Source organism: Phaenicophaeus curvirostris, chromosome 2 (assembly GCF_032191515.1).
Source record: "Phaenicophaeus curvirostris isolate KB17595 chromosome 2, BPBGC_Pcur_1.0, whole genome shotgun sequence".
Lineage (NCBI taxonomy): Eukaryota > Metazoa > Chordata > Aves > Cuculiformes > Cuculidae > Phaenicophaeus > Phaenicophaeus curvirostris.
The window spans coordinates 40,504,403-40,525,691 of NC_091393.1; the positions used below are offsets into that span (position 1 = coordinate 40,504,403).

Genomic DNA, 21,289 nt, shown 5'->3' on the forward strand with positions numbered 1-21,289 from the left:
GAGACTTTGCAGAATTCTCTACACAGCTGGATTCATTATTATGTGCAACATCTGGCTTTTTCCAGAATACCAGATCCGGCAAAGATCAGGAACACAATGGTTTTGTGATAATGCAAGTTCCTGTATTAATCCCAAATGCCAGATAGTAACTTTTTTTTCAGGGATACATTTTACAGAGTTCTCAATGCCACTTGGTGGAAAATATTTTTTTTTTTTTTTTAGTTTCTTCAGGTTGGTTTGGGGCTTTTTTGTTTAGTTGGTGTAAGAGACTGCTTGGGTAGTGGAACAGCTGCTGACTGTGGTAACTGAGTGCTTCTTAACTTTCTTCTCCTTTCCAAAAGACAAATGCATACTAACAAAAAGCCAATGGGCATACGTTTTACTGAATGGGCAAAGTAAATGCAGATATTATCGTCTTGCGATTACTGTTCAGTTATTAATTCCATATGTAAAAACATACAAATGAAGTGGAGGATGGAAGAAAAAGGCTGAGCCCTTGCAAAGCATGCAAGAAAAAATACGCAACACTCACTTCAGAACATTATAACAAAATGAGCCAGTGTATTTTATTTTGGGTAACAGCCAAGAAATCTGACATTTTGCCCAATATGGCTTTCTTCTAAAATTAAAAAGTTGCATATACCTACAGTTGAATCCACCAGCTACAGAAAATCTGCTGTATACATCTTTAATCCATGGCACCATCACCAGAATACAGCTTTCAGTGGAGTTTTCAAGCTGAATTCTAAGATAGAAGTTTTAAAATGTTCATTTAGAAGATTTTATATTGTTCATATGAAAACATACAAATTTTTAATTTATACATACACTACATATAAAACTTTGTAATTAGCAAGTATTTTCATCTGGGTATTTACCTTTGTGCATATAGGGAAAAAGGATGTAGTTAGGGCTTCAGATGAAATAGTAAAGTTTCAGACCTTTGTATTTGCTAACTAAAACCTTATTCAAATAACTCAAACATTTTTTTCCTGCTTTTAAAAGATAAGAGATTCAGCTTAAAAATACATTCATAAAACAAAGAGACAAATTTCTCCCTGAGACTACCAGTGTGAGTTAACTTTGTGGTAATCTTTGAATGAAAAAATATAAAAAAAGACAGTAAGCTCTATTTTTCTATATGCTGCAGCAAATTTCTTGAGCAACACTGGCATCATAAAAGGTGTAGACTGGAGAATCATGCTCAATAGCTGAAAAAACATTTTTATACATCGGTTTAAGAGGAAGAAAAAACTTTAAGATAGACAAGGAAAGATAATTAATTTTTAATGAAAGAGCTGTATCTATAGTACGTATAAATGGGAAAAGGTTGCGTGATGTATTGTTTTTGCTTAATTTCAGACATGAGTTATTATCCAAAGCAGAACAATATGCTCAAAATGTAGATTCTTGATTTATGCAGAGATATGTAGTACAGTATTCTAAAATGTTTCAAGCAGGGTTGGTGGGTTTTTTTTAATAATCATAAAAGAAATGCATAACTTGTGGTAACAGTTTCTGCTTCAATTCAGTGACAAAACATTTGGTTGTAACTAGATGGCAACAGTTTCATGAGCAACACCTAAGGAGTCAACACCAATCCCCAAAGAACAGCTACTGTTGCTACAGGTCTGTTGCTTTTTTTTTTCGTCCTCTTGCAAAATTACTCTGCTCTGAAGGCTAGCAGCTACACTAGTTTTGATTTATTTCACATTCTTCCTTTTATATGTGAAAAAGAGAAAGTTTTTAAACTGCTGCAAATTAACAGAATAGAATTGGGAGGCATTAAACATATCCTGCCCAAACTGGAGATAGAGTGAGATATATATATATACTTTTTCCTCTTACAATTCAAATTATATTTATAATAACCATGCAATTATGTTATTTTGGGGGGGAAAAGTCTTACCTGAAATAAAAGAAAATCCATTTATAGGAAAAAGGGGAAAAGCATTGTTTGTTCTACCAAAATTTATTATGTAGTAATTACAAATTTTAAAGATTCTTCCATTTTAAATAAAAATAATAGTTATAATTACACACATTATATAGTACCATGTCAAGTGATTCCAACAAATATAACATGAAATACAGTGCGGTTTCAAATTAGAAAGACACATACTTTCTCATTCACAGTGTTTGACAAATTACAGGAAAGCTTGTTCACACGAAGGTTTACTTAAGATCATGCTCTTATAAACAGTCCACATCACGCTGTGCTACAAAAACAAATCATGTCTCAGAACGTGAAATACCGGGCAAACCACTCCTGCCGTTGGGGATCTGGTGAAGCCACTGGTGAAGCATCAGTCTGAGGAGGGCTAAATTCACAGAGAGAAAAAGAAACACAATTATCCCACAACTACACAAAAAGTACAAATGTTGCGAGAAAAAAAGAAATCACAGAGAATATTCAGTAAAGAACACAGTCTGTTTTTCCATGGACTAATTATCAGTGTGCCTCAGGATGTGATTTAATGTCTCCCTATGTAATCTGTGATCATCCACTGCATTGGAGAGCATCAGCAGCATGGACAAGTCAGTTCAGAAGCCACATTACAAGGTGGGCAAATAATATTTTGGAAAACATAATTTAAAATCTCAAACAGCTGTAGGTTTTCAGGAAGAATAAAAATGGTTTTCTTGGAAAAGCTTGACTGCAGGAGGTCCTCTTTTAGCATCCTTTTCCAGTGGTAAAGTTAATTTTCCAAAATATGATGCGAGCATCATATTTGTAGACATGTGCTCACAAAGACTATTTGGCAGCTGAACAAAAATACACACTTTTAATACTTAACACTGATGACAAATATCACTTGCACTGTTGTTCATGCACACATTTAAAATACGCTAATATCCTGGGAAAAAGAAACTGCTGCACTACAAACAAGATTTGTTTCCCCCTTGAACACTTAAAATTCTCACAAAATGAACAAGAGAGAATACTTAAATCCAGTTTAAATTTATACACAAGTCTCTTTATCAATAAAAATCAGTAATAAAATCAACCCTACCGTATTACTGGATAATACAGAGCACAAAATAATTTGGAATGGAAATTCCAGCATCACAGTCCATGAGTTCATGCACATGCATGTTATAGATACTGAGCACACTCATGCACATTGCATGCACATAAAAAAAATAAGCAACAGTACTTTTCTTTATAAGATTGTTTCCTAGAAATAGACTCATTTGCCTTATCTATTCTAGATTCTATTATTTGTTTCCTTTTATGATTAGTAGTTGCTAGGTACGTGGTCTTTCACATTAAACCAAAAGTGAGAGTTAACAACTGACTGTAGAACTGGTAATTACACATTGCTTTAAGTTGCCAGCTTAGAGGTAAGAGATCAGCACCTACTGAACCAAAGCACAGCACTTCAGTACATTTAGTATGTAGGCACATAAAGCCAAAGATTAAAATCCTGCCTCCAAAATGCCATTTTTAAGTTATTCAATTCACTATGTTAATTTATGAGAGAATTACTTGAAACTTTAATGCTGGTTTTGATTACTGGAAGCATGCACATTTCCTGTTGCTGTAGTAAGGTTACTCCTATGAAACAATGTGATACAGGTGAGGAAAGGGGAAACACAAAACATTCATGTAGCACAGAAAATAGTTTTCTTACATAAAAACCATTATCACATAATACTGAATAAAAAGAAATTCTGTGCTAGTATCAATTCCTAAATGACAATTGGTAAATAACACAAACATTTAAAACAATTGTTCATATATGTAAACAATTGGAAGCACATGAATTCTTTTCAAGTATCTAAAGAGGTTTTCAAAGTTCAAGACTTATCAAAAAGTGAGAGAATACTCCACATTTCAACAAGTTCTATGATAAAAAGGAATACTACAAAGAGGTTACAAATACAATGTAAAAATTAAAAATGCCATAAGAGTACTTGTACCTCTGAAAGCTTCATAAAGCACGTGGGATTCAGCTCAATAGAAATGCAAAATTTTCCTGAGTTAAGCAAAAAAAAAAAAAAAAAGAAGAAAAAAAGATTGGTGAGGCAGTGCTCACCTCAAAAACGTCTTGGGCTCTTTGGGTGGCATTGGCTGTGGTAGTGGTTTGCTGCTGTTGAACTCAATATCGTGGATGGGTGAGTTAGGAATGGGGTCCAGGCGGTTAGGATGTCCATTGCCCACCACTCCGCTAGATTCCAGAGCATTTAGATTGGGGACACTCACAAACCTGTTTGTTGATTTATCGTTCTTCTTCTTTTGCTGCATTAAAAATAACAAATGTAAGGAAGGCTTCTTGCACCAGGACATGAGGAAATTGGACAATTTTAAAGTTGCACTGATGGCTGGTTTGTTGTTGTTGTTTTTTTGGGTTGTTTTTTTTTTTTTTAAGGAGAGCAATTGGGACAGATTGGGCTTTTTCTCCAGTTGCAGGTTTACTATTTGCTTTTGAACACCACAAATTTTCTCACAAAAATCAAATTTCTGATCAAGATGATTAAATTATTAAGACTTGGTGTAATAATCAATAAATATATTATGTGAGATCTTTCCAATAGAAGATTTTGCTCTGTTTAAGTCATTAGAGATAGGAATTTCTCCACAAAATTTTCGCTTAGTCTGTTAAACCTTTCATGTTTACTTAATCTTTTCTTGACATCAGTGAAACAGCTTTGTTGTCAAGTGTAATTACAGCTAATGTCAATGATGAAAAAAACTGAATCTCTCCCAACAGATTTCACCCCCTCACTGAGGCACATTTTGGTAAGTAGAACATGAAACCTAGAAAAGCAGCAACGTTTCTTTTAAAGCAATTGCACCCCCATAGTTAGCAAGATTTATAGCAATACTGCTAAAGATAAAAGATTATTGTATAGGAGTTCTGTTTCTTGCACACGAAAGACCAGGCTTCTAATGCTAATACAGCTACCGCTCCTAGACACTAGATGGCACAACTGAACATTTTTGTTTTCTTTATACTCCTGATAGTCCAGGGACTCAAAAAATACTGAATAATTTTGGTTTTACATAAATTTTTTACTCTCCATAATACATCATACAAAGAAATCAGTATTTACCCTCTCTACTTCTATAGATACTTCAGTGTAGAAGGATGCTTCAAATACTTCTATAGCTTTTAAAAACAGCTATGTCCCAGGCTGCTATGTATATTTTCTGACTCCTTTCAAATATTCTGTGTCCACAATAAAATATTAATATTACAAAGCCTGATTTCCAGAAATAGGAGTTTTGAATGAATGGACTCAGTTATTCTTATGAATTATGTATTATTTGAATATATAATAAATACTTTTATTCAATTACATATATGCAACGCTAACAAAGCAGCTAGGAGTAAACCCCCTTGAGGATTTCTGAACTACGCGAATTTGAACTAAATAAAGTGGAAGACAAGTGCAATCTGATGTTGTTTCTATATAATATTTTCCAGGTGTTTTCTTCCGTTTAGCTCTCTGCTAGCTCTTATTTCAGCGCCTGACCTCTCCAAGGTTGGCAGATGCAAATGCTAATTGTAGCCACACTGCTGAATGTGTTTGTCAAAATACAATTAACCTTCCCCCAAAAATTTAACAGAAAACTATAATAGAAAAGGGCTCTTTTGAGCAACATGGTGAAAAATAATTAGCTGCAACGGATTAAACTATGATTGTCTCATATACTTCACTTTTGTAGTAGCCAAAGAAGCAAGAAATAACATTACTGTGGGAAAAACAGTTTGGTAAAAGTTACCAACCGTATGTAAAATACATCTGTAAAGTAATACACGCTGATTAAAATGGTGTGTTAAACACCTTGTGGTTAGATCTGTGTTTTTCATAGGTGGCTCGTTTCTGGAAAATAAATATTATCCACATAAATGCTTAGAAAAACACTACCCTTTATATTTTAGTCAATCAAAAAATTCAAAATTTATTCAATTTATATTTTAAAACAATCTATGCTTCTAAAGCAGACGAATCTGGAGAGACAAAATTGTGTGTATTGTTTCCATGAAATTCATGCAAAGTATTAAGAAACTTCAACTGTAACAATGTACCACTTCCACTGCATAAATTAGAGAAGCTGTAATACATACTGCAGTGGCTGTAATTTTGCATTAATATGCACAGCCTGTAGTAACTCATAAATTCTACTTTTTTTTTTTACAATAAAGATAAGAGAATGATATTTTCAGGTTCCTTGTAATTCATTCTCCAATTATACAGCATGTGCTGTGACAAAATAAAGTAACATAGTTCACAACTCACGAAATGATAGATCAAAATGTTCTGGCATATGAGACAGTTCTAAAGTCTGAACAGTTTTAAGTGATAGAAGCATATTATAAAAATATATGAATTATCACTCTGGAAATCTGACGTTAAAGTACTTTTCCCAAACACTTCAGATTTCACACAAACCACAAGCTTATATATTTGATGGTTTCATTTCATATCTTTATAAATGAGTGATTCAGACAAACTTCCAAAATTTTTGAACAACATTTATCACATAAAACCAAAGTATTTAAACTGCATCTGGCAGTCCTGGTACTCTCTGCTGGGCTCAAACTAAGTTCTTTTATGCAGTTATGCATAAAAGTTAGGCACCCACAGACAAGCCTATGAAAGCTGCTGGACTCCTGAAAAATGTAGAAGAATATTGTCAATTTGCAGCAGGGTATGTGGGAAATACTCTGATCTGAAACTACTGATGTGAAACTACAGTAAAGCTTAGCTAAGTCACACAACCTGATCCCAAGCAATGGAGCCAGATCTCCTTTTAAATTACAGAGCCTGAACCTCAATTGCTGATGCTCTCAGGCATCTGAGCTGCTCATGTTATGCCTCTTGAGTTACCCTCTGCTTCGAAACTTTCTTGAGTTCATCTGCCTTTACAGCTGGGACAAATCTCTTCCCTCTCCATGCAGGTGAAATAACAAGGAGGAAGGAAATGTCAGAGGACTCATTCTTACTCCTAAACTGGTGAAAAGAAATAGAATTAAGGTACTCCTCATGAAGGAATGCGGCTTGCTTTTAAATTGACAGAAAGGCTACCATGTCTGCTTGTGTGGTAGCCTTCAGCAGGATGGGGAGAACTGGAAAAGCTTGCTACTGAAGTGTTTTTACTCGTATAGGCGGTGACAGCAACTGAGAAGGCTGACTTCTGTCTCCTGCTGCCTCCACAATCCATACCCGGTTTGTCATTGCGGTTCTCCAGTATCACTATGTTTTTCTCCATTCCGACTCACTCCATGCCCTACTCTCCCCTTCCCCCTTTTTACCCTTATTTTCTCTCTTTAGTGTCCCCTCTCCCTGCCTAATGGTCTACCACCCTGAGCACCACCTGAAAAATGAAATTGCCTTTGCACTTCCCAAAATAACCAAGAAAAATTATGGAACTAAAACTGGTTATGGGTGTCACTGTTCTCTATTATATGCTACAGTCCTGCCCTCTCTTGCTTTCCTGTCACTTTTCTGGTTTGATTTTGCAGTTTTGTGAGAAGGAAATCAGTTTTGTCATACAGGTCTAGCGAACTAGGGCAACAATATCAGTTGATCTCATGACAACAGAAAAGAAACAAACCCACACAAAAAAATAAGTAGAGACAAATGGAAAATTATGTTCCTTATTTTGGACATGTCCTTTAAGTGATATATGTACACATGCAGGCACATACACACACATAAATTTCTTCTTTTCACTAAATCCTAAGTTTAGATTTCTTTTTCTTCACTTTAGCAATGAAGTCCATGGAACATACCTTCACCAATGGATTAATAACACCAACATTAGGGCTTGCATTAAACACTTTGTTGTAGTTAGTCTCCCTGCTAACTAGCTCCAGCTGATAGAACTTTTTGTCCTCCTAAAAAGAAGAACAAATAGAAACTTCTTTTTATGCATTTTCAATCAGTTAGTGGCCAAATCTGCCTATAAAATGATTTCAAGTAAATTTATGTTTATGTTTTAAAAGGAAATGGTAATTCTAAAAATTGCATTTCATATTTAGTAGTTTTTTCTGTATTATTATATGTAAATCCTAAATAATTTCTATTTATGCAATTCTGTTGCAGTTTTATACATAGCCTAATGGATAATGCACTAGGAAAGCCTTAGTATAGCTAACTTCTGGTCTCTAATTACTTTGAATTTCCTTTTTCCTTATTCCTTCTTGCTTGTGAATCTAATCAGACTAATCTGAGTCAGTGTGTTGTACTCTGAATTTGGGAAGGTCAGTGGATCAGAAATTGCTCTTGAACACCTCAGAGAAAAGAGTATTTCTTATATGGTTTACATGGCTGGCTTGGTTCCAGGATTGGAAATTGGAGACACCTGATCAAGGCCATACTGAAATATTTTTTGTAATAATGTATTATGCCTGATTGTGCAAAACTCTCTGTATCTGATTAGTTTTATTGTTATGAGTCACTGTAACCACAGGAATAGTGTGTTAAAGAATATGAATAACATACTAGCAGGATTGGTTCTTTAAATACATTTCAAACACTTTGAATAAGATTAACTTTTGTATTTGTCAAGATATTAAACCAAGAGAACATAAAAATCTTACAATCAATTTCTTTATGAGTTGGTCCCGCTCTGCAATTAGGTCTTTCAGTTCTGAGATAAGCTGCAAGTCTTCTGGTCTTGATTCTCTGTTTTTATATTTTTCTTCCATTTCTTCTAAACTTTATAGGGAAGAAGAATACCCCTTTTAGCCTGATCCAGTGTTAAATGATGAATGAACAGTCACATCTTTGATTAATACAAAAATGCTCAGGGACTAAAACCAGAAGATTACTTTCTTACCACCTTGAGGTATATTAATTTCTATGTTATCATTCAGCTTTAGCTAGCTTAAAAAAACTATAAACTTTGCTCCAGTAACTAATAATCTGGGCAAAATTCTAAACAACATAACATCCTTCTTGTGCATGCAGAACTAAGTGTTTGAAAAAAGGCCTCTTGGAAGCAAGACCGAAAATAAGGCATTCAAATATGGTCAGGAGAATTACAGAAGACATAGCTAAGATTGATTCTTATGTAATATATAGGGACTACATTGCATATACTTAATATTAACATAAATTTTTAAAGCTGGCAATTCAGACAGTATCATTTTTCTTTTTATAGTTGACTACTCTGAATAAAGACACATGCTTGTGATATTGGAGCAACTGGACAGACAGACAAGGCCGGTGCCTTCTTCCTCACTTCATGTGGAACATACTGGGGCAAAGATATCCAAGAACAGTGAAGACTAATACGTAACTAACTCCTCTCCACAAAAGCAACTTAGTACCATTAGAGATGAAATAAAGGAATGAGCTGCAAGAGAAAAGCAACAACACTTGGATATTAGGATATCAGGATCAAGAGAAATGTACAACTGATAAACACTTGAAAAAAATGGGAGGGAATTTGAAATGCCTGGTGGGAAAGCATTAAAGGAGAGAAGTGAAATAAGCTGACTGAGAGAGGAATTGTACAAGTAGCTGCATAAATATCCTTGTCTCTTCCTGTTTCTTGTCACATCTTCAAAACTCTTCGATGAGTTTTGAAGATGTGACAATTTTAAATGACTGTCTTTGAAACATAAACATAATGCTCAAGATGCTAAGCATTGTTCCAAAGGAAACTACTAAAATATTTGTCTTATATACCCAGCCCTCACATGGATTAGTGAACCAAGTTTCAGAACAGGTTCAGGAAATTTAGTAAGCTTAATGAAAAAAAAAATCCCAAAGAAACCCTCAGAAAAATCTATTAATTTAAGGTGTTTAAGTCATCAAACTAAGTCCACAAGACACCTGGAAGTAGGCATAATTTCTCACTTGAGATAAATATTTTCCCTTCAGAAACAGCTATGTCATTTTTACTTTAGAGTTGCGTCTGAAAAAATAGCTCCCATTAAATTATATTTACAACCTTCAAATAATTTGTACATAATCTGAGGAGATTATCTAATCTATTTACATAAAACATTACAAATGTGAGCAACAGGACTGTTTTTATTTGTAGAAAAGGCATTTGACTCAGCAGAACAGAAATATACTCAGCTGGCTTAATTTTTGTCTATAGATTTTATGCTGGGTTAAGCTGTTGTATCCAGATCCCCAGAGTACAGAACACAGTTACACGCAGCTGCCATTTTATTTTCAGATATTTTAGAGAACTGGGTTGTTTCTGTTTCAAAGACACAATGTGCAATTTAAAGACTCTGTTTGTACAGTCTAATTAATGATCCCCACTCTCAATCATTATAAAACAGATTCTCTATTTCATAAATGTTCACAAGGCCATACTTTAGGTGAGGCCAAACCTGGAACCAGTTACTTAAGAAATAGCTGCATAAACTCTTCTGGGTTGGTTTGTTTGTTTGTTTGTGTTTTTTTACATAGTTTCCTCTTCTGATGGCTCCCTGCTTCAGTGTAAGTAGAGAGAACACACTGAAAGCCAGCTCAGGGCACACTGGATGAAGTTTGCTGTCTTTAAGTCAGTGGCTGCTTCCTGGCAGCTCTAAGCTGAGCAACAACCAGGAGCAGGGAACCAACTAAATTCACAAAATTTCAGGAAACTGAAAAACAAACAGTTCCAAAACCTAGTTCTGGTGGCTGCCCATCAGCACATTTCTCATGCAAGATAAATGTAATAAATGGGGGGTAACTTACACCTACCTTACTAAATGACAAGTTGCCTCGTTTATCAGGGTACAAGAGGGTGCACACGGATGATTACAAGTGATTAAGAACTAGAATTTTATACCTATCTTAGTTGAAGACAATTTCTGAATGCTCATTAAGACAGAATTAGATGCATTTAGGCTATATTATCCATTTTAAATTGATATTCCTCAAATCATCTACTTAGAACTAAGAATTTTCTCTGCCATAGATCTTTTGGTGCTGCAAATACATGTCCCTCAGTGACAACTTCGTCTCAGAAAGCCTTTTATGCACTATGAAACCTCAGCCAGAAACTCTGACCAAATGCGTTACATCACAGACTGAGATAAACAATGAAGGATGTAAAAGAGAAGAAAACATTGGCTAAATGACACATTACTACACTACTTCTGCCCAGAGGTGGTCTAACCCCAGGTGGCATTTTGACTCAGAGGCACTCTAAGAATCCTGTTATTGTTGAGTTCATACAGTTCATTTCAGACACTAATTTTTTTTGCATTACCAAACCTGAAAATGTTTGCATCATTCATGCTATAATCAGCTAATATTATCCTGTATATAAACTTGAAGAAACATTAGTATTCTCAAAAAAAGGTGTATTTAGTGTTTGAGAAAAAAAACTTCAGAAATGTTTTCTCCATTTTTCTAAGAACTGTACAGATTTAATACCTTTCTTACTTGAAATTTTTTGGTTTCAAATCTCTTAGCAATTTCTCTCACTGAATTCCCCTAAAGTTTGTAAAACTGTGTTGTCTACAGAACGCCAGACTAGGCCCCATATTTGAGGTTTTTGTACATTTACATGCCTGCAATATCTTCAGCAACTTACGGAAACCAGAATAAACTATTCACTCAAACGAAGCTACATACAGACTTTTTTAATGCAACAAAACTTACGAAATTTGTAAAGCTGAATTAATTTCCTTGAGCAGCTCTTGGGTCTTATTAAAATCTGCCAGCATGCTTTGTTTCTCTCTGATGTGATCTGCTGTCAAGACATCCAGCTCTTTCTCATGTTTCTTGCTTAAATCTTGCTCATGCATCCTGTTTAATTTATTTTTTGTTAAAAAAAGAGTTATTCTAAAATCAGCCTCATTTGTTCATCATGATTTTCTGCCATGCTTCTAATGGCTTTTACATAACGTCAGATAACACAGAAGGATTTACTGATTCATCAAAACCCAATACTTACTGACCTCCAATCTTCTAGCTTATTTCATAGAAAATGCATCTCCTTTAATGCTTTTTTTTTAAAATAAACAAGTATAGTGAATTAAAAAAAGGCAAAGCAAGCCAGGAACCAACACCTGAGCAGACTGTTGCTAAAATATGCCAAAATATATCACTGAAATGCAGCTTAACTGTATGGTATTATTCGCTAACCTTACTAGCAACGGGCATAGTTTCTTCTGAAGAAGATTAAATGATACATAAAATCACTTGATTAAGAGGATAAACTAAAAGATGCAAATGGTAGAATTTCTTAAGTAAAATAATACATGAAATAATACACATTTGAGTTCAGAGTGGAAAAATCCATACCTGATCTGTTGGTTGGATTCACTGCGTATTCTAAGAACTTCTTTCCCTTTAAACTCTAATTCCTTGGTCAATGCACTTATGTTTTCATGAAGATGCAGAATCTCTTTGTCCAGTTCAGCTATATGATGGTCTCTGTGTCTCAGTTCATCTTGTAGATCTGATATTCGGCATAAAAATTCTTTCTCCTATGATGTAAGTAATATTTTAAATAGACTTGTCTCTCAGAAGCACACTTCTTGCTTTTGGAAGATAAGAGCTCAGCAGAATTTTCCAGTCAACAGGACTTTTTTTCAGTTTTTGATGCTGACACAAGTTAAATTTAAAACTGAAGTGCTTTTTATGGGGTACAAGTACAAATAAAGAAGAAATAAAAGTTACGTGACAAACAATTTCCATTTGTAAGAAAATTTAAAACCTCTCATTGTCATTGCCTGTTGAAATTTGTGTAGCTCATCACATTTTCCTTTTACCTACACATACAGCAAAAGCAGATACTGCTAAGAAGCAGGGGACTGAGCATTTAGCATTTTCTACCTCTTCAACATACAATACAGAAAACCTGGTTTTCCCTTTCCAGCCCCATACAATAGAATGAAATAGCTCAGGATGTATGCTCTGCACTGTTGAACACTATGATTCAGAAGTGTCCCATCATACCTAAATATGAGTCATAAATATCTCATTGCATAATACATGCTAAATAGCGTACATAATATTTATATTCTGTCCAATAAATCCACAGCAGTCATTCTTTTTGCATAAGGAACTCCAATGAAGTTAACTTCTAGGAAACTCACCTGGAATCCATCCCAATGGTTTTGATAATGATTTTCCTCAGTTCAGAATAAAAACTGTAATAAAAATCAGCCTTTTTTTTTTTTGAGTTTTCCATTTCTATCTATTCCACTGCTTACAGTTTCATAGAATCACAGAATCACAGAATGGTTTGGGTTGGAAAGGGCCTTAAAGATCACCTAGTTCCAACCCCCCTGCCATGGGCAGGGACACCTCCCACCAGCCCAGGCTGCCCAAGGCCCCATCCAACCTGGCCTTAAGCACCTCCAGGGATGGGGCAGCCACAACTTCTCTGAGCAACCTGTGCCAGTGCCTCACCACCCTCATTATGAAGAAATTCCTCCTTATGCCTAGACTAAATCTGCCCCTCTGCAATTTACAGCCATTGCCCCCAGTCCTATCACTACAAGCCTTTGTGAACAGACACTCTCCAGCTTTCTTGTGGCCCCTTCACGTACTGGAAGGTCTCTATAAGGTCTCCTTGAAGCTTTCTCTTCTCCAGGCTGAACAACCCCAACTCTCTCAGCCTGTCCTTGTATGGGAGGTGCTACAGCTCCCTGATCACCCTTGTAGCCTCCTCTGGATCTGTTCCAACAGCTCCATATCCTTCTTATGTTAAAGATTCCAGAACTGGACACAGTACTCCAGGTGAAGTCTCATAAGAGAGGAAAAGAGGGGCAGAATCACTTCTCTCAACCTGCTGGTCACACCTCTTCTGGTGCAGCCCAGGATACAGTTGGCTTTCTGGGCTGTGAGTGCGCACTGCCGGCTCATGTTGAGCTTCTCATCGACCAGCACCCTCAAGTCCTTCTCTGCAAGGCCGCTCTCAATCACATCGTTTCACAATAATTAATAACCAAACAGTATGCACAGACAGAACATCAGTAGATATTTCCAAGTAGTTTTTATATATAATTGTGGTTTGTGCCTTCATGCATGCAGGTAATACAAATATATTCTAATGCACAAATTTTACAGGACACCTTTAAGAACTGACCTTTGAAAATAACTCTCTACTTCCCTATAAAAAGACTACATTAAAGTTATAAGAAAAAGCAGTGGAAAATTTATATCCGCATATTTAAATATTCCAAAAAGTAGCTAATATAATTGTCCTGCTCAGACCTCTTTGCATCTAGTTCAAATCTAGTCCTGAGAACTGAAGAGAATTCTAACACAGAAAACACAATAAGTTACTTTTGCCTCATTAAAACTAAAGCTGGTGTTTAGCGGGTCATTGTCCTGAGGGCAAAGGTTTCTGGCATTTGGTTGGATCAAACACTTGCTCTTGTACTTCAGACTTTTTTTTCTGACATCTTTAGGTGTCTCACCTTAGGCTTGAAAAACACACAACTGAAATGACGTCCTTCTAAATCCTGCATGGTTTTGTTCAGTGCTGGCAGCACCACATTTTCACCTGTAGTGTTCACACTTTTAAACCAGCACGGAAGAAACAAAGAAAGGCTCCTCTTTGACTGACTGGTTTTGGGTAAGGGCTCTATCCAACTATACCTATACCCTCTGTTAATATATTTCTAAAACCACTCCACCTACTTGGTGCTGACCTACCAGTAAATCAGTCCTGAGCCTGTTTTACAAGCAAATAAAAAAGTATTTTCCTGGTCCTGTTTTTTCCAAGGGTCTGGCTTTTTTCCATAGACATCAAACTTTGGTTTTACAGTTACTACTGGAAAAACTGATTGTGTATAAAGTGAAAAATTCTGCTCAAGGCAAATGTTGTCCATACTGGCTTTGGGATTTGGGGTTTTGTATGAGGGTTTTTTACAGAACAGTCACAAGGTGTTATGTCTTCTCTGCTCTCTTTAGACGCTAATTTATCTTTTCCAATTTGGCTCCTGAAAAAAAGATACTAAGCTACCTCTTAAGCTTGAAGCAATTATTTGATTTTAAGCAACCACTTCTTAGTCATATCACTTCAGCTTTGTGGAGAAACAGCGTTTTCCCTTTTTAAGTCCTGCTAGCAACTGGGAATGAGTAGAATTTTGCAAGAACTGGCACTTTCCTCCCACAGCAAGTGGAAAAGAACAACTGTCTTGTGACCAGCTCTCCACAGGACACCTCTACATGGCTGACTCTTTGCAGGGACAATGCTATACAGGGAGTGCTGAGCGCCTGGCAAGAGCTCCCATGGATGTTTAAGGGCTTTGTGGAGTTCAGTGTGTGCTGCGGGGGGGGAGGACTGGAAGCATCCACCAGAACACTTGCAGCTAGGTGCTCCCACGCAGAGTTGGCCACGTAGAGGTGTCTCACAGACAGCTGGCTTGTGGACAGCTGCCCGTGAAGAATTGTCCTAGACCCCAGGGCAATCCAGTGTGCTCCCAGACAGCTGCACAACTCAGAGGAAACTGTCTGATATAGGAGCTGTTACTAAGCTTTGAATGAAGTTTGCTGAAGGAAATAAAAACTGAGCAAGCAAGTTTAGGTAAATTGGTAGGGATGCTGGTGCTGACTGACTTGGAAGGATTCCGTTTGTTGTTTGTTCACAACAGCTCTTGCTTCTAGCTAAGAGAAAATGAATATTGACAGCGCAATTTTACAGTCAGTTGCGTGCAGTGACGCCTACCTGTCGCCTGCCGAGTTCTATGCTTCTTTCAAGCTCCATTTTGGCAGCTACCAGTTCTTGTTGATGATTGTGCCTTAGCTGGTCAATTGCTGCTGCATGTTGATGATTCAGCTCTGAGCGCAAGGAAGCTAGTTACCATGAAGAAAAAGAAAATATTATTTTGCAAATGTTTACATTAATTAACAATAACAGTCCAGCTCTGTCAAGTATTGTTGCTGTCCTAATACATGCTGGTTACAACAGCCGAGCAACTGCCCTGTTACTTTCTGACATATTCCCATCATGAAATGTGGTTGCTTACTCTTTCCTCAAAAAAACCCTTAAGGGTAAGATTTCTCAAAAGTGAACAGTTTGGGCTCACCTGTTAAAGCTTGTACTGATGTTAAGAGGAACAATTAAGTCAACATTGAATGACTCTGAGATACAGTAGAGTGTTATAACACACACACGTACCTACATATATGTGCATAATGTTCTTGGACCCACTTGCAAATTTGAACATAGTATACCTAGCATAGCTTTTCCTTCATCCTCCAGCTCAAATCGTAGAGTCTGAAGTTCCTGTTCCATCTCCAATTTGAAACCTTCCATAGCTTGTTTATGTGTTTCTTTCAGTGCGTGAAGTTCTTCTGAGTGCTTCTGTTGTAAACGTTCTTCTAATTCCTATGAAATGCAAATTGGCAAAATTTATTCTATACCAGGTTAGGGAATTTATAAAACATAAAACAATAAATCACTAGCAACGAAAAGCAGATACTGGCATACTCTAGAAATAATTAAAAACGCACTAATGTTGCTCATATTTTCTTCTCTCAGTAAGTTATTCTACTACTATACTTTTTCTTTTCAGTGGCTGACAGTTGTCAAGATTACCTCTGCAAATCAAGCCCTGTTCTGCTCATAGTTCAAAAAGATAAAAGAACAATCTACGGATATATTTACAATAGCAAGCAATGTGATAAGGTGCAGATCCACAGATGGGTCTAGCATGAACGCTTTGGGGATTTTTGCTCCCCGCTGATACCCATACTTCCTCCCTCTTAAAGTGTATGAAGCGTGATGTTCCTGGTGTGCATCTTCTAGTTTCCTTTTGAACAAAAGGAATCCACCTTGTGTGCTCCAAGATCAGTCTATCACATGAACCAAAGTACATTAGGTGGGGACAATGTGAAAATTGATTGCAAAAATACACTCTAAATCTGAACTTAAAAAAACTTAAGACACACACCCTATTAAGTACCACGCACTGCCAAAATTTCAATTTTAAAGCCGGTTTAGTCAAGGTTTTAAAAACATATGTTGGTTGTGACATTGTTTTGGACATGAAAATTATCTTGCAAGCTGCCAAACATAGCTTATATAATTTTTAACAGAATTAAAATATTAAAGACATTACAAAAGGAGTAAATTGACAAGAAATATTGAACAATGTATGCAAGAGTAAGTAACTATAACGGAAAACACAGAGGAACTTATTCCAAATCAAAATTAGAATATATTGTTACAGGTAACAATGTCAAATTATTATAAATAAATGTGTGCTCTGATAATATTTTCAGATATATGCACTTATACCTACATATATGCATACACTGGTAAAAAATGTTACTGTAAGTCACCAGCTGAAAAGGATATTTAGTTGTTATGGAGATACTTTACTGATTCCAACTGTCACATTAGTTGCAAAAATGGCAACATTCTTTACATAATTTGGAATATCCATGCAAACGTGCCTTTTGTTCTTGCTCTTTTGTTTCTTCCATGTTTTGAAAGGCAAGGATATGGGCTTCCTGAAGGGACTTATGCCTCTGCTGATGTTCCTCTTCTAATTCCTGGATCTCCTGAGTAAGCCTCTGTCGCTCCTGACTGAACTGGGCTTGTAGCTGCTGCAGAGAGCTCTGTGACTGGGAAAGCTGCATCTCCAGATTCTGCTTCAGTAAGGAGATCTAACCCACAACAGAGCAGCAAATATCCATTAGTCATTAATAGTAACATCAATTCTGCAAACAAAATTCAAAAGAAGAAAAAGCTTGACATTTTAAAACCAGAACGTTAAGTAAAAGAGAGATAAGCAATGTCATCCATCTACTAAATTTGTTGTTAATATTATGTCTCAGAAATATAATAATTACATTTAAGTAGTTTTGTAAGAGTTATCACATCTGTCAGTTCATACCACATCACTACCTGTAACACAATTTTTCATGGCTGAATTATCAAAATTTACTTCTGTTTTTTCTATAAAGATCAATAAAAATGACACTATCATGGTCTGAAATCAAACACTCAATAGTTAAAATAAACTGTTCTTCAGGGGATTCTGTAGGGAAAATCCTGCACTTGATAGGGGAGATAACCTGTGACATCTAGAACTGATAGATTTTTGTATACTGTGATATGATATGGTCCTATCTCACTAGCAGTTTTCTCATTTAAAAAGAAATGGTAGAATACCACTCTACATCACAAACTAAATGTTACACTTATAAGTTCCCTCCTCTGCCTTTTTTTTGTTACCTCAGGAATACTATGAGAGTGATTTTTCTGCTGGTTTTCAAGATCTGAGCAATTTCAATCACAAATACTCATTTTCTTAGAAACAGCTGATTTTACAAATGATGCTTTTCACCCAACCAACACTTTAACACATTACATTACAGCGTTGTCCCTGGAAAAGTCCCATTTTCTTTTTATAATAATGTTATACGTTGTTCTCTACATCAGACAGCATCATTTCAGATGAAAATACTAAACCTGTGCTCCCTTTAAAGCCAAAACAGACAGATTTGTCCTCCAACTCTGGAAACAAGATTTAACAAAAAAAGAAAATATTTCACTGCAGTGACTCAAGGGAAGGAAAAATAAAATTGCCGTGTGACAAAGAATTTGACTCAGTAAGGGTATTTTTCAAGCCTCAGAGCGTTATATAAAATTAGTCTGATAGTGTCATTTGATTCAGCATATCTTAAAATTAATTACGATAAATTAAAAATGACATTGCGCATCGACTTATTGATTTAAGGAACACTAAAACCCATCACTTAACAAATAATTAATAGCAGCATAACAAGGACAACTTGCAGCATGAACATTATTGTTGGACGTGTTTTTTTCCGAAAGGACACAGCTTAAGCAGATTTGAAAGAAAAAAGAAAGCTACATTTAAAGTAAAATTGGCACTGAAAGAAAACAAGCAAATTAATTTGAATGAAATGACCACAGCTCACAGCATTTCAAATTCATCAGGTCTTTGCGTCTGTGTATATGTATTTTGCCTTCTACAGATACTATATAAACAGTATTTTACTCCAGATAGTTTGAAGATTAGCTACAATTGAAGAAGTACAGTGAGGACCTATACTTCATCCTGTAATCTGAACTATACATGTAAAACCTTTTACTGAGTACATTAAATATAAATGCCACATACAAACTGTATGTCAAACCAAAGTTTTGTCTAATTTCCTGTTCTGCCTCCAGAAATGGCAAAACTTGGTCATCCAGGGAAAATACAAGGTCAAGACATATGTGCAGGGATCTTGACTCCAAAGCCCACCAGCACTCACCAATCCTTCTTAAAACAGAAGACGTAATTTTTTGGCAAATTCATGGAAGAAAGGACCATTAAGTACACTACCTGAATTTATATAAGCTTATCCTGTGGCAAGTTCCAGATCTTTAATACATGTGCCAATGGAAATGGCTGTGTAATGGAAAGGAATCAAAATAAGTTCCTTTTTCATTTACTTTATTCTGTGCGTGTTTCTGTAGGTCTCCATCATATTGCTTCTTACAGTCTTTTCCAGACTACACAGTTTTGGCTTAATGAGTGACCCCTCATATGAAAGCTATGTCATATCTGTCATCACACTTCTACTTTTGCCCTTTTACTACTATTTCTTTTAAAGAAATACTACGACTTGACTCTGGCCCCCCTACTCCTTACATTCCATCCACCCCATACTCCAGTATCTTTCCCCCTCCTCTCCCCTCTTTTGCTCTTCTTCTTCTTCCTAACTCCATTTTTAGTATCATAGGAATGTGCAGTTAGGATAGTCTTAAGAGATTATTCAGTTAAATTACGTGCACTAGATGTAAACTCTATACATAAATTACTGCTTAAGATATTTAGTGAGATACCAGACAGATGTTTTGTCCACTCTAACTTGTCCCTTTCACCATGTTTCTGTCCCCCAGGTTTCTCACCTTTGCCCTGTCCAGTACCCCATGGCCACCAGGAGGTACAACTCTAGGGGAACTCCTACTCAGTCTTGCATAACCTCAGCTTTTATCAGCATACTCTAAAATTCCTTTTATGGAGTCAATCATGGCATCTTAGCTGAATTTTTATTTTATTTATATATTTTATTCAGGATTTTTATTCAAATTCTGATAATTCTCAGTATATCATCTATATTTTTAGCATGGGCCAAGGGAAAAAAAGATTGTTCTGGTTTCTTTCTTTGAAATGCAAAAAACATTGTAATTGAAATGACGAACAGGAGTCTGACATCTGGCCAGGAAGCCACCTTAGAAGAGATCGAAATACCTTCTCACAGAGTATTTCATTCCTCTACCAAATTAAAGTGACTGCAAAATGACTGCCTGAAACGACTCAATGTCTGGAGAAGTCTATTTGCATCAATAGACTATACAGAAAATAAAGGACAATGAGGATTAAATGAGTCTAACAGCCAAGTCAGATTAGTCTACCCTTCTAATATTTTGTTGTTGTTGTCTAAGGTACATTGAATATTAAAAATCTGACAGTTATTTCTGGAAGACTACATAATTTCAAACATTGTTTTTGTTATTCATTCCATATACTGATATCTTTAGTGCCTCCCTATCCATGCCTTCAGAGCAACCCTTCTACGTACTCCTGTATTGAGAATTCAAAAGAAAACAGCTCTAAACACTATTCTCTGAACTTCCAATACTTTTATCCAAGGTTTTAAGGACATTAAACATTGGTAAGGATTTAAAAAAAATAGAAAGAAATAATATTTTGGCTTTAATTATGGCTTGCATTGCAAAACTGCAAATTATAATACAGCATCAATCTCATGCTTTGTAGGAAGCTCTGCAATACACATTTGCACTGCCCACAAGCTTGCTTGCTTTAACAATCACATCAAAATGTTGCTTATATTATGACCATGTATGTAGTGTTTGATGTCTGGTGATATATATACATTTACACAGATGAATGGACGCAGAACACAAGCTTTAGATAACTAGCAGCAAACGTTCTCCTCTCAGGTATTACCATGTATTCCATTTCATAGGCTAAAGCTCCAAAGCAGTATTACAGGATATGCAGATTTATTAGTGCGCACATGCCCTGTTTACAAGCTGTAAGTGCAAATCACTTACATTGCTGATAGATTTATGCAAAGCTTCACCAAGACAGTGCCGCTATGAAGAAAAGATCACAGGAATAAAGGGAAACATTCAGAAATCAACTAAGTAAAAGAAAAAGGGATAAGGAAGGGAGAGTAAAACACAGAACATTAATTATAATTTGATCAGGGAAAAATGAGTTGAAAACTATCTGGAAAAAAAACAAGAATATGTTGCTTTGATTTAGTACATAAACTAACACAGAACTGAATTATGCATTTCTCTGAGTTATATTTTGAACATACAGGACAGCATTATTTCTTCAACATAATGTTACTACATGCTCATTTATTA

At 35.8% G+C, this 21,289-nt stretch overlaps 1 protein-coding gene across 1 annotated transcript in view; it reads right to left on the bottom strand.

Annotated features, from left to right (window-relative positions):
- Positions 1-1,642: 1,642 nt before the first annotated feature.
- Positions 1,643-21,289, bottom strand: part of FAM184A (family with sequence similarity 184 member A) — a 75,613-nt gene continuing 55,966 nt past the window's right edge. Inside the window, exons 10-18 of the mRNA XM_069851767.1 lie at positions 17,326-17,538; positions 16,102-16,255; positions 15,593-15,720; positions 12,214-12,398; positions 11,569-11,715; positions 8,556-8,673; positions 7,746-7,850; positions 4,041-4,243; positions 1,643-2,321 (exon numbers count right to left, since the gene is read on the bottom strand). Of these exons, the coding sequence (XP_069707868.1) occupies positions 2,240-2,321; positions 4,041-4,243; positions 7,746-7,850; positions 8,556-8,673; positions 11,569-11,715; positions 12,214-12,398; positions 15,593-15,720; positions 16,102-16,255; positions 17,326-17,538 (1,335 nt within the window). The 3' untranslated portion in view covers positions 1,643-2,239. The remainder of the gene's footprint in view (positions 2,322-4,040; positions 4,244-7,745; positions 7,851-8,555; positions 8,674-11,568; positions 11,716-12,213; positions 12,399-15,592; positions 15,721-16,101; positions 16,256-17,325; positions 17,539-21,289) is intronic.